The sequence below is a fragment of the Tetranychus urticae genome, chromosome 1 (genome assembly GCF_039701765.1).
Source record: "Tetranychus urticae isolate SD_2017Ah chromosome 1, NJAU_TeUrti_SD_1.0, whole genome shotgun sequence".
NCBI lineage: Eukaryota > Metazoa > Arthropoda > Arachnida > Trombidiformes > Tetranychidae > Tetranychus > Tetranychus urticae.
The window spans coordinates 26,935,783-26,950,389 of record NC_142958.1 but is presented as its reverse complement, the minus strand read 5'-3'; the positions used below and the strand labels follow the sequence as shown (position 1 = coordinate 26,950,389).

At 31.2% G+C, this 14,607-nt stretch overlaps 1 protein-coding gene across 1 annotated transcript in view; it reads left to right on the top strand.

Moving 5' to 3' along the window:
• Nucleotides 1–1,942: 1,942 nt before the first annotated feature.
• Nucleotides 1,943–14,607, top strand: part of LOC107364573 (neuroligin-4, X-linked-like) — a 64,920-nt gene continuing 52,255 nt past the window's right edge. Inside the window, exons 1-2 of the mRNA XM_015931996.3 lie at nucleotides 1,943–3,635; nucleotides 5,674–5,928. Coding sequence (XP_015787482.1) covers nucleotides 3,296–3,635; nucleotides 5,674–5,928 — 595 coding nt within the window. The 5' untranslated portion in view covers nucleotides 1,943–3,295. The remainder of the gene's footprint in view (nucleotides 3,636–5,673; nucleotides 5,929–14,607) is intronic.

The following is a 14,607-nucleotide window of genomic DNA, read 5'->3' as shown; positions in this document are numbered from 1 at the left end:
TTATGGTTTTTCAACCTGTGAAAGTCCATGTTTCGAATCTGAAATCTGAAATCTCAACCGTCCATGAGTTAGCACAACAGGTGTACAGAATAAAAAACACCCAGGACATTTTTATGCATAGTCTGATTTCAAGCTAACTATACTGCAGTTTCAGTTAAGGCAGACACAGATCGTCCCACATAGACACATACCGTACCGCTAATATCATTGAGCATGAATATTTACACAAAGCTCCATATCAGTCAATAGTGTATGTTATTGCATTTACAGATAAATGATGAGTTAAGTTGTTATTAAATTGGAAGCAAAAAATAGCAGGTTTGGTGGTTGACGATGAGGAAAGAAGACAAAAAAACTAAACTAAAGTTTCACCATGTTGATCATCATTCATTAGAAGACATTCAATGATAACAAAGGTTTTCCTTTGGTTATGACTGTTAGAATGAAAAAGAGTCAAAGAAGATTGTTTTCTTGGCTTGAGAAGATCATTTTTCAAAATTTCAATTGAGAAAAGAAAGAAAGAACAAGTTTCACATTTTTCTTTTACCCAAATTTGGGTTTCATTTGATTTCCTTCTCAAACCTTAAGATTGAAAAGCAAGAAAAATAGCGAGAAAAATTCAAAGATGAAAAGGATTATCATTATTGTAATGATGAGAAAACAGTGGAAAAATATTGAACATCTTTTCATGATAAACCAAGCTGGGTTAACAATAAAGTCCACAAGTCTTAATGAGACAAATAATGTATTCACCAAACTAAACTGTCTATTAATCTATTTGCAGGGTAAATTGTTGTAAATCGATTGTAGTTGATAACAAGAATTACGTTCCAAGACTAACATTTACTGATTGATGAAAATTGAGTAAACTGTTCAATCTATTATGGATAACTTGAAGCCGTCATTTTTCACTCAATTCATTCATCTTTCATGGTCACACAGAATTTTATATTTTCATCTCTTCTTCCCTTGTCTATCTCCACTTCATCATCACCCTCATCATCATGATCATCATTATTCTTCCTTTTGCTATTATATTATGTATAAATAATCTTTTACGATAAACATTGTCCTCAGTCTTTTCGTTTTTTTCAATTCAAGGGAAAGAAGAAGAAAGTTAAAGATGAAAACAAATCAGAGAATCCATTTACTCTGTGATGTTATCGATGATAAAGCTCATGATATTATATCAACTGGAAACATGATTGAATATAAACAATGGAAGAATGAAGAATGAAAATAATCTAAATTAGCATTGAGTTATCATTAATTTCAGCCTTGGTTCATGAAACTGAGGTAAAAATGAAGAAACAAAAGAAAATGTTTCATCACTTGAAGTCACTTAAATTGATGAAAATTGATAAATTGTGAAAATGCTGAAAATCGAAAAATGTCATTTTCTAATTACAAGATTGACTTTTCCAAGAATCATCGAGAATATAAAGTTGCAAGGTTTGATATCGAACCATTGATGGAAAAGCAAATGGTTAATTGATATTGAACAGGAAAATAATGGATGAAAGAAATGATGGAAAGTCATCAAAAATTATTAGACTTGGGTTCATTGATTTACACCACTAATTAGGTTCAATATCTGTAAACTGTAAGTGAAGGTAACAGAGAAATTCATTCTCATGATCATCAGATTCTTAGCTCATCTTCATCATGCTCATTACTCCTTGCATTTACTCGGTAACAGGGATTGTAATAGCTGATGGAAATGATGAAAAAGCTAAAATCAAAAGTAAAGATTAAAGTCAATCATATTGATGGTTATTCGAGTTTTTTGGGCAAAATTTTATCCTCATCTGATTATCTTGGTAACGTGTTTCTGATTGAAGAATGAAAAGTTTTCTTGCAAACTCATCCAGAGTCTGGACGATTCAGCGCAGTAAATGAACCAAAGTAAACCTTTCTGTTATTATCCCTTCATTTTACTCCCAGTTTCAGCTGACAGTTGAAAGGAGGAACAACATTTGATGACAACATTTCTTTTCTTTCCATCTTCATCTTGAAACCTCTTGAAAAGTAACCCAAATGCAACTTACCAAGTAAATGTTGGAAACCAAAATTTTCCCATCAAAATTCAAACCAACAAATCTAATCAAACATCCAATTTGTGCTCTTTTTTTACACCAACAAATGTTGATTTATTAAAAAACCTTGTGAACCTGAAAATGTGAAAATTCAAAGTTTCTCCTAAAATTCAACCAAACATTTCAATTGATGTAAAGTTGAATAATTATACTTTTCAATCAACCTTTTCCCTCATCATTACAGCTTGATGTTTCAATATCATTACAGTTTTACACGTAATTGTTGTCGTTTCAACCATTTAATCAATTGTTATTGAAGAGCAACAAAAACAGTTCCAAAAAAACAGAGCAAACTATTGATATATTTTATTGGAAACAAAATGATGATCAATTTCAAAACAAGACTTAGATTGATGTCTTTTCCTGATAAGTTGTGACTATTGTCATCATTTTGTTTGTTCAACTTGAAAACCTTTATCTTCATCTTTTCTCCTTCCTCAACCTTTCTCATCCTTCCTTTTTCCCTTTCATCATTATCATCACCATTATCATCATCATTTCTTCCATCAGATTTATTCCTAGTTAAACTTGTCTAACTTTACCTAAAAGCCGGAGCGATTGAAACAAGATAATTCACCTTTCAAACCCTAAATCAAGTTAAACACTTTAAACCTCAACTTTGCTCATTCAACACGTTTAAACACCTCAACATTGAGTTGTATTATTAGCTAAGGATAAGCAATTGTTAGATTGATTTACTTTTGCCATTTAGTAATGAAAGTCAAGGGAAGAAGTGAAAGTCGTTTAAACAATGTTTCTATCCAAATGTGATTTGATATTGTTAAACATGATAATAATGATGATGATCAAATTGAATGGTCAGTAATGTACCAAGTTTCCCTTAATCCATCAATTCTTGTCCTTTTGGTTCCCTTGTTTGTCCAATTGTCCAACCATTTAAACCATTTATTATCTTGACTTTTAAACCTCTAATGATGTCCAGTCTTCAATCAACTGTATTACAATCTTGACACAGTTCTTTATGAGCTTTACTCGCATCTTTATTCAACTCCATCATCAGTGTTCATCATTTACATTTGTGCTTTTTTTTGCTGTGCAAGTTACAAGTGAATAAAAATAAAGGTTTCAAGTGCTTTTGGTTCAAACCAAATTGAAACTTCAATTCATTTCAATTGCAAAGGAAAGGAGGAAAAAATAGATTTCACTTTTTTTGCTAAGTGATTCAAGTTGGAAAAGATATGAATCCAAATCATTTAGTTGTCCAATCGAAAAGATCGTCATGGTTAAACAGGGAAAAAGCAATGATTAAGTGTTTTATTTTCAATTGCATTCATTTCTACAGACAATCAAGTTTCACCTTTACCAATGTTGAACATGTTCGAGCAAGAATATTGTCGCTTCTCATTGTTTTCACATTGTTCAACCCATTGTGCCAAGGTGTGAGTGGGTCAACAATGAAACAGTCAAGTGATCGTCGTTACAGTTCCAGAATAGTCTCAACCAAATATGGTACTCTAAGAGGTTTCATCGTCAACTTGTCTGGTAAAATAAACCTTCAACCAGTTGAAGTTTTCTTAGGTAAGACTTAATCGAAGAGAATGAAAAAATTTCACAACTCGATCTTTCCTAGCTTTTCACCATTCTATTTTTACTCGAGTAAATTGCAAAAAACTTTTTCTCACCAAACTTTCAAACTTGAAAATTTATCGTTTCCCTTCAACTATCAATTGCAATCATGATGAATCCAATGGCGGGATAAATTGATGAACAAACTGATTCGAGATAATGATTGATCGATGAAAATATTTTTGCAAATGTTGATTAAACAAGTGAAAGGGATTCGGTTTTTTGGAGAAAATTTCAATTCTTCAATTTGCTTGCATTTCTTGAGTTCAATAATCTTCTTGTTCGACATTTTGTTTGCTCATTTTCCTTGATCATCTTCTCGATCATCATTGTAATGAAATTTCTCGAGTAAATGTTAATTCAATTTAGATTTTTAAACATTCTATTCTTCTATTCTATCAAGTTAATCAAAGTAAAAGTTGATGTAAATTGAGTTTAACTCTTTACCATCTTCTGTTTATCCTGATTACACCTTTAACCTCACAGGAATTTTCCTCAATGATTTTAAATTGGGAATAAATTTTGCGCTTCCCTTAAACTGATAATGATCATCATTATCATTATCGATTAACTTTATTATCCAAAGTAAATGATGAGCAAAGTTTAATAGTGAAAAGCATTACAAAAACATTAGCTGACACAATTTGCTGTTTACCCGAATCAAGGTTGATACTGGTAAACCCAAGGAAAAGGATAACAAACAGAAGAACCCAAAAAAAATATCAAATTATATCTCATTATCAAAGTTGCATTTGACAATTCAACTCCCAGTTGAAGAATGCCATAAAAACGGACAAAAATGACTTTCCATAAATAATCAAATTTACAAGTCAATGGAACAACAATTTAATGGATAAAATTTGATTCGGAAGTAATTATCATATTAAGTGAAATCAATGTTCCTCTTTGACTTGGCCAATATTGTCTTAACATTCAACTCAACTCAACATTGAAAGGAAATTGACTTCAGTTCAAAAATAAATGATTAACTGAAAAGAGAAGAGCGGAAAATATTAAAATGGCAGAAATATTGAAACATGAAATTCCAAGAAAAGAAATTCCATTTTATCTCTTTTCATAGTATCACTCATCAACTTTAGCATGATGATGATGCAAATTGATTTGAGGTAGAAAAGTAAAGTTGATTGGTTGTAAGAAAAAGATGAAAAGATGCAAAAATTTGGTGAACTTCAACATTGGAATTATATTATCTATTGAAGCCATTGGGAGTAAAACCTCCCAGTCTCGACTCTTGTTCAACTGTTTAACTTCAATTCATTATTGATTCTCATTGTTATCATTATTATCACTGTCATTACAATTACTTTTTGCACAAAATTTATTATCACATCATTTCGAATGCTATTAATTTCTTCTCTCGCTTTTTTCACCATTAAATGTTTCCACTTTTTCCTTTGATGGCAACTTGATTAGTCTTGAAACCATTTTTACATCCAAATCAAACCCAAATTGTTATCAATGTTAATGTCAAATTATTATTCATACGAATTGCAAGTTTTCACTCTTTTCCCCTCAAACTTGAAAGCTAATTGAAGTAAACGTTTTCCTTCTGTTTACTTTTGTTTATTAGTATTTAAAAAGATTCAGATTTTACTTCATTATCATGATTATCTTTTCCAATGAAATGGTTGAAAGAAAAACAATCGAAACACACAGAAAATTGGTTTCACATTCTAATGCTAATCAAGTCAATTTGCATGAGAAAAGAAGAAATTTTCAACTTTTTTCTTCTTTTTCTTCGATAAAATGTCTTTTGAGAATGGAAAAATGTTGAAGCAAAAAATGCTAAACTTTAATCAGATGATATTAGTTCCGTTCCATTTGATTTTTGTGGTTAACAGTTTCAATTATCAGTTTGTCAGTTTAATCAATGGAAGTTGAAATTTATTTAGTGAGGAAAGGAGTAAAGGAAAGATTGAGAACTTTTTTTTCGATTTTTAACCAAATTTTCTTTACGTTTTCTCCTCAGGTGTACCATATGCAAGTCCACCCGTTGGTAAATTGCGCTTCATGCCGCCCGTGACTCCGGCTCATTGGAATGGAGCCAAAAGTGCTCACAGTCAAGGCCCTGTTTGCCCTCAAAATTTGCCCAACATTTCAAATACAAGTGAAGCCTTGAAGACAATGTCGACCGGACGATTGCGAACCCTTAAACGACTCATTCCTCTGTTGCTCAATCAAAGTGAAGATTGTCTTTATTTAAATATTTTTACACCTTATTCAGGTAAGAACTAAATTTTTCAGTAAATTTGAAATTCTCAGCAAACACACAATCGAATCAAAAAGAATGGAAAAAGTTTGTGTGAAAAAAAATTGTCATCGAGTTTAATCAAAGATTAAAATTTCAAGTTTGTCTCAATCAATAATCTTGTTGATTTATGTTAAAGTCATTTGAATATATTCAATTGAATCTGAAAATGTCTTTATTCAATCAGATATGGCAAAGTCACAAAACTCATGTTTAAATGCAAAAAGTGTTCAATTTTTATCCTTCAAATGCTGCTAAATGTTCAATGACATTTGTTTAGCTTTTCTTCCCAGTTTTTCATTAAATAAGTGAATCTTTTTTATCTGTTGTTGATGTTTCTTCTGAAACTTTGTTACCTTGTTTTGTTTTGTTTGACAATAATCAAAAATAATCATGACAATAATCAAATTGAAGTTGCAACTTCATCTTTGCTTACTCTGTAATCTGTAAATAAATCAACGTCAAGTTAAAGTTGTTTAAAATTGGTTGGGTGAAGAAGACGAAGAAGAAGAAGAAGAGAAAAAAAAAAGTTTTCCTTCTCTTTTCTCAACACTTTTTCAACTCAATTTGAAACACACAAAGTGACTGATTATATTGGCGTTTTAAGGTTAAACCCAGACCAGAGGAAAACAGTAAAAAGATGCTTTTCAAATGATCAAACTTTATAAAGCTAGACAAAAGAAGAAATTGAAAGACGAAAAAATAAATTTCATGAAACATTGGATATTGAGATGGAAATGAAGCGATCGAAGGAAAAAAATGTTTCAAATCCAAATGTTGATTGAAATAAATGCATCAGTTTGAATACAAAGTCGAAAATGAAAGCTTAAGAAACTCGAAAGATTAAAAGTCAAGAAAAAAGAACAACTTTTTTTTCTGTTCGAAATGCAAAGAAACCCAAACTTCAAAAGTCATTTAAAATTTTCGAATAGAAAACAAATGGAAAAAAAGGAAAAAAAATAATCCCGATTAGTGATTCGATAGTTCTTGTTCTCATTAACCAAATGTAATACAATTGGTTCGATATTATTTTACAATCATTCATCATTACACTTGCGAGGTCACTTGATTATCAAGAGAATTGAAGTTCATCTTCGAGTTATTTAGATAAGTCGAAGACAAGAAACGATCAAATTATGTTCATCATTATTTGGAAGGCAAGTCGAGTCTCCAATTGAAGGTTTATTATTACGATAAACATATTTATGTAATGCATTTATTACAATGTTATTGAACAACATCTTTTTTCTTGAGCAGGAATAAAAAAAAGGAAACTTGAAGAGAGCAAAAGTAAACCTAAAACTAACAAATTTACCATTCAAAGGTTGACAAAGTTGAAAGTGATAGATCATTGAACATGGTAAATCAATGAATATATAACATGATTTATAATAAGAGTTTGCACGAATAAAGAGAAGAAAAAAAAGAGAAAAGAAAATGTTGAAAGTTCATTTTGTCTGGTCCCAAGATGGATTATTTGTTGGCCCTAAAAGTAACGATAAATGATAATCTTGAATGATAATCTTGAGAAAAGAGAAAAATGTTGAATCGTTTTTTTGTGTGTTCATTTGTTTGTTCCTTGTTCCAGGGTAGAGAAGAAGAAGAAAGTTTTTCTGTCAACAATTTTTTCCTTTTCATCCCTCATCAGACTCGTCATCATCAATATTTCAAACTCAAGATTGACCCTTTTCCCGTTAACTTTTATAGCTTTCATTGCAATTGTAATGCAAAAGTTTCAAACAAAATGTTGTTCAAACTTTGCGTTTGTCTTGGAAACCTTTTAACTCTACTTTTTGTACTTTTTTCATTTCTCGTTTACTTTATCTTCTTCTTCTTTTTATCATCATTATCTTGCCTTTTCTCGTATTCATCTTTTGGTGATACTTTTGTTGATTTAAGGTATCATCATGATCATTGGATGGAAAGGGAATCAAGAGTAGGGAAAAAGGAATCAAAATTTTACCCTGTGATTGATGAATTGTTGTTCATTCGTTATCCATTATGTATTATTTGCTTTCAAAGTTCCAATTGCTTATTCAGATGAAGCAAAGAAAAATTGAGAATTTTTGTTGAAAGAGAAAAAGAAAAATTTCTTCAATTTTAGCAATCTCAAGTCCATGGGAATGAGGACAAAAAGGAGGAGAAAATGATGTTTGCTGAATCAAGTGAATCAATGTAAATGAAAAAAACTGATTGACTTTTGATGGACTCGAGTCTGGTTCAACTGGTAAACTTTCATCAACGAATTCAAATAATGAAAAATAATTTTCCTTCAGCTTCAAAATTCTAAGTGCCAATAAAATGATATCAAATGCTAGTCTGCTCAAAGATGATCGATAAGAGATGAACTTTTTTCGCTAATCTTTTGAAATATTTAGAATTCGACTTCTAGTTGCAGTGAAGTCTTATGTTGCCATTTGCAAGGTGTTTCAAGTGTTATCATGAGATTGAGATTTCAGAAATTCTCATGTTTTTGGAAAGTGGAAGCAGTTGATATTGAGTAGGAAAAGTGAGGATCAATTGAAGAGATTATTTTTGTCTTTCTGTTTACAATTTGATTTGTTGATAAATTTGCTCATTTCTTGTTTGTGCAAAAGTTGACCGAAACTGGTCAAAGGTTTGTCCAACTGTTCGAGTTGATGAGATTGATCTTGATAATTTCGCAATTGCAGGCAAAAAGATGTGTTCAACTATGAAAGGAAAACATCTTTTCCTTATCGAAAGCTTTATCGTTAATGCATTGGCAACTTTTCTGTGTGTTCAGTGTGACACTTATTATCGAAACAGAAAAAAACTGTTTTCCAATTCAATGGATCATGACAAAATGGTGCGCGATGGATTAAGATAATGGAAAGAAATTGAACAAATGTGAAAGAAATTGATTCGATAGAATCAAGGATTTATTCAGTTTCATCTGCAAAACCCAGCTTCAAGTGAATCTTTTCATCCCAAAATGCTGCACAGAAAAAAAACTAAGAAAAAGAAGAAACTATGAAATTGATTTGGACATTTGAGTCGAGACAATTTTCACCTAAAAAAACCAGAATCAACCTTCAATTGTTATTCAAAAACCAAGAAAGCCAATCGAACTGAATATCAAAGAGTTTGATTAGCAATCATAATCTTTACATCAACACTCGATGCGAAACAATTAGAAAAGAAAAGTTTTCTTCGAAATAATCCCGAAAACAAGCTTAGAGCACTCCAGGAGTCGAGATCAATTTCATGGGAAATGTTGAGGAAAATGTGAAAAAAATAATTTCTACTTCATTTATATCAATTTTGCTTTTTGTTGTTGGGCAAAGAAGAAAAAACGAAATCAAATCGATCACAATTGTTGCCAGAAGCTTCGTCATTTGTAATCGCTGGAAAAGTGAATAATTGTTGTGTCTGAATGTTGTCGCTCCATCAAGAGTTTTATTACATTGTGTTGCAGTGACAAAGAGTTTGCTTTGATTAAGGTCACTCTTGTCCAGTCTTTATACCCATCATTCTCATGATAATACCAATTTTACTCTTTTTTCCCTTTTCCATCAAAATCTTTCTTCTTTTCCATCCTTCTTTCTTGTGACCTTTTCACAAATTATAAACCCTGACTGTCTATCATTCATAACTCGAACAAGATTAGAATTGATCATTCTCATTATATCATGACTTCATGTTGACCAACCAATTGTGAACCCATGTACTCTTTGAAATGGAGACAAAAAGAAATCTCAATCATAATCTTCTTTCCTCATTATTTTTCACCTCACCATAGCATTCAACATTTTTCCTTTTTTTCCTCTCTTCGACCTTCTGCCATTTGAAAAGTTCAATTTTTCATCTTCATCTTCATCCATTCTTGATGCATCACAAGAGGCAAAAGTAAGAAACATTGAGAGAGAGAGAGGAAAAAAAGGTTTGAACAAAAGAGTTAATCAATTGAAAAGTGAAAAATTAATGTCTTTGAAAGAGAAGCAGAAAAAACATGAATTCTTACATGATTATGTCAAAAATGGGGTAAACTCTTCTTTCATGGAATTAGGTTGAGTATCAATTTTAAAATGAAAATGAACTTTTTCTTGAAAAGGACAGAAACAATATGATAACAGTTTGATAAACAAATACAAGGCTCATTTTGCAGAACTTTTTTCTTCACTTCTCTCAACATTTTCAACAACTTTTCGCTTTTTTTGTCCTCTTCTCGGCACTTTATCATTTTAACCTCTTTTTATTGGTACAAATTAATATCGTTCATTTTGCAAGAATTTTTGCTTCTCCATGAAAAAACTGGGTAAAGTTGAATTGGAAAAGGTTGGCATAAATCACGTGAGATTTTTTTTTCTCTCTCTTTCATTGAAATTACATTGTGACATGAGAATCTTGTAATAATGAGATGAAAAATGGGAAGACAAAATATTTTGTAAATTTCATCAAATGTGATGCTCTTAAAAGGATGGTTAAGTGGCCAAGTTATTGTAATCAAGTTTTTACTTGGAATGAGAAGAGCATTTTTCACTCTCGCATTTAATCACAATTATGCCAAGAGAAATCAACTGCAAGGGTAAATTCATTCTTTTTCAGAACCAATCTATTTTTGGAAATTTTGCTCACAATTCATCACTCTTGATGACAGTCAATAGAGCATTTTGTGAAAAATTCAATTTATCCATAAATCTTTACGAAGTGCATCAATTTAAGTTTGGAAAGGCGCTGGTCAATAAAGGGGAAAATTTTATTTACTCAGAAAATTTACTTTTTTAGTAACTTGAAGAGTTTATATTGCCTAGAGATAAGGCTTTTTCAACTCCTAGTTACTTGTGCTTCGAAATTTCGTTCAAATTTCTACTGACCAACTACTTTAAGGGTGAAAAAAGAAGAGAAAAAAGCAAGAGATTTTGTATTTTGCGCTTCCAAGAGCTGCAACAAGTCAGCTTAGCAAGTTATCGCATAGGAATGACTTTTCTCATGATTGGTTCCACATCGCTGTCTAGCTAGATTCAACACCTGCTGACGGAGGAATAGACTTGTTTTACCAAGTAACCAGCGTACTTTTGTGGATACCCTTTAGCTAAAGAAAGTTAAGACGATGAACTGAATTATTTTACAAACATGAATTGAAATATTGCATTTTCACAGGAAAGAATGTCTACATCTACCATGTGTTGACAAGTCACCATCATGTGGAGGAGTTGCTGGATATTGATGGCCATTGAGACACTTTGTTTACTAAAGACTCTTACCTACAAGGGGGAACTTACACCTACCTACCAGAAATAGGTTCGCGATTCTTTCAAAATTTTTGATTGTTCTGGTATTTCATTTTCTAAAGATGCTCCACTGAAAATTTCGTTTAGGATACTGCACACTCAGTTATATTTCTTGCCAATGCTCTCAGTGACAAATGCAGCTTTTCTGAAATCTTGCTTGTCTTTTTGATTCAGATCTCAGCAATACGATAATTTGATGCTGCGTTATGCTTCTTCAATAATTTTACTGCTTCCTTCAAGTCTGATTATTTCTCAGTGTATTTTATCATTGGCATTCATCTACCTTTTCACTGCTGCTCATGTTGCTGCACAACCTTTTGTGCTTCTTGGACAAGCATAATTCAGGCAGTAATATTGAGATTTTAAATATTGTCTTCATTAATTTTTATTCTCATGGGTTTCACATTTTGGGCCCACTGTAAAAATGTTGCAATTCTGCAATTTTAATGACCAATGCAATTAGAAATCGAAGTATTTTTACTGAACATTTTGATGAAAAACTTTTCAGTTTACTTTTCATTTATCTACTTTTTGTTTTTGCCCATAAAAATGTCAACAAAATGATAAAATTGAAAAATTGTGTGCAAAACTGATGGAAATGACAAACATTTTCATCTCGAGAATTAACAGACTTTTCTTGTACAACTTAATCAATTAAAAAATGTCAGTCGACAAAAGTTGAAAAGAGATTTCTTTTTGATCTAAAATTTTGTCTGATTGCCTGTTTTGATGTTTCAATTGAAACTGAATGAATGGTGAGGAAAAAAACTGAGAAAAAAAGACAAAAGTTGAATTAACTTTTTGTTAAAGTTTGAAACCTGTAAAATTTGGTCATCTTTTTTGTCTCAAGATGAACATGTTTCCATTGAAAAAACAATAAGACAGAGAAACGGTGAAATGAAATGAACAGCAAAAGATAACTTGATACTTTTATTTCCGTCTGGTTATTAATAGTTACAAATATAAAGTTAACAAGTAAAAATGAAGAACTAGAAATGGAAAAGGACAAGAAAAGAGAGAAAAAAGAGGAAAAATATTGTGAAAAGAAGAAGAAAAAAGATGATAATGATGTTGAAGATGAAGATGGCGGAAGATGAAATTGATATCCTCTTGATATTAAAGTTAATTTTGGCTTAAATTTCGTTTTTATATTGAGTCACAAATGGGAGCGAAAGGAAAAGGTTAAAGTAATCTGATGATGAGAATTGCAAACTCAAGCAAAGATGAAAGTAAAAATTGATGAACAATCGAAGATGCAAGAAGATGAAGATAACAGGAGAAAAGATAACGAGGAAAAGGAGTGAAAAGTTTGCGTTGAACAAAAATCGAGATTCGGATCAAAGTGAAACTCGAAATAAAAGTTGAGATTTTTCTGTGTATATTAAAAGTCATCTTAACAAATATCATGCCATAATTCTTTCAACTATTGTTTCTTTTCTTCAATTTTCTTCTTCTCATCATCAGCATTCTCATCCAACTCTCAATCCTAAGCAAGACGTTCTTTAAGCTTCCCAGGGTAGCGATTATTCCATGTTAAATAATCGATGGAAGAATGGCGTTGGTTAATGGCTGACTTGATTGAACTTCATCTCAAGTTCAGAGTAAAAGAGATTTTTGCCTTTTCTCTTTCATCCTTCAGTCACACCAACTCAAATGAGTATCTACATTAATGCTATTAACTTCAACTGAACAATTGTTTTCTAATGCTGAGATTGGCTCAGTCTACAAATTGAAATTCAGACGAAGAAGAAGAAGAAGAAAAGAAAAGAGAAAAAAGAAGAAGATTGAAAGAAGAGAAAAGTTGAACTTATTACAGAAAAGATTCAATAATTTGTTAATCTGAGTAATCATTTCACCCTAATGATTGTTCACTTGTTTAGCATTTCAATTTTGCAACTTTCAAACTCGATCATTAAAAGAAATTGAATAAAGAGGAAAAAAATTTTCTCCCAAAAGTTGAAACTTTTCTTTGCCTTATAAAGTCAAATTAACTGAATATCCTTTAATTTCGTAAACAGAAGGATTTGTGAGAATGAGTTTCAAAGTGCTATCGATTCAGGGATAAATTGAAAATGGCATTTACTTCTAATGATCTTGATTCATTATCAACACTTTTCATTGCTTACTAATTGTTAAACAAACAAGGTGAGCAAAGAAGGTGAACAAATCGAAAAATTGTTACATTTATTGGCCTCGATAATGAGACTTTGCTTACTTTGTAATAATAACTTTCAATCTTCTGTAATCATCAAGAATTTATATGTAATTTTGTTTGTCTAATCTATTTTTTCGCTTCAATCTTCTTTCCTCATTTTTTCTTCTTCTTTTCAAATCTTCATCTTTACCATGTAATTGCATCTTCACTTAGACAAACACCTTTTTTTCTGGTGAAGATTGAGTTTCAATTATTGCTCTAATGATCTACTTTTGGTGTCGAACTCGAAACTTGGAATTTCTAATTTTTTCTTCTTATCCATTTTTATTAACTTTACAAGTTTTGAGGGAAAAAAGTTTCTTGGTGAACTCAGCATTAATGAGAATTTGAAATTTTTACTTTTTTTTCTTTTCGGTTTGAAAAGAGGAAAAGAGATTGAATCGAAATTATTCAGATAACGAATTGTTGTTGGTTGATGATGATGAGGATCAAGAGGCAACATGATATTCAAGATGAATGTGATTTGGTAAAATTATCTCCAACTTTTTTCTTCTCAAGAAAATGCTTTTTTCTGGTAAAATTTCAAAACTTTGTATTTTCTCTCATTTGATCGTTCCGTAGGTTGAACACAAGTTGGATCTTTCATTTCATCATGCTTTCAGGCCCATTGAGAGAAACATTTTCTCGATGATTTGTTGAGCAGAAAAGTTATGGGAGAAGAAGAAGAAGAAATCAAAACAAAAAATTTACTTTTTGCAACATTTTCCTTTTTTCTATTCTTTTATTTTCTTTCTCAAGCTTTCTTCCCTTCTCTTGCAATCGAAACACTTTGATACATTTTTACTCTCTTATGATCCCATTAAGGTTGAATGTTGCTCTGAACTCGACTCTTGGTGAAACAATGGCGAAGAGCAAATGTTTCATCTTCTCATTTATCCACAATTTATCCTCATTCATTGCAACTTTTCATACGCTCTTTTCATTCCCTTTCCTACACTTGAAGTTATCAAGTTTAAAGCTCAATCAGTTTTACCCTTTTCACAGTTCCTTTTCATCTTGTCCCTTCAATAACTGCAACTTCCTGTGGTCATCAGGGCTGCTGGTTGTTTCCTTTTTCCTTTTGTTTTTCCCTTTTGTACGCTTCTGTTGGAAACAATGAAAATTGAGTAAAAAATTGAGTCTCAATTTTGCGTTTCTTTTTCCCATTTTTTTCGTCTTCTTCTATCAAATTAATTTCTCAATTTGTGA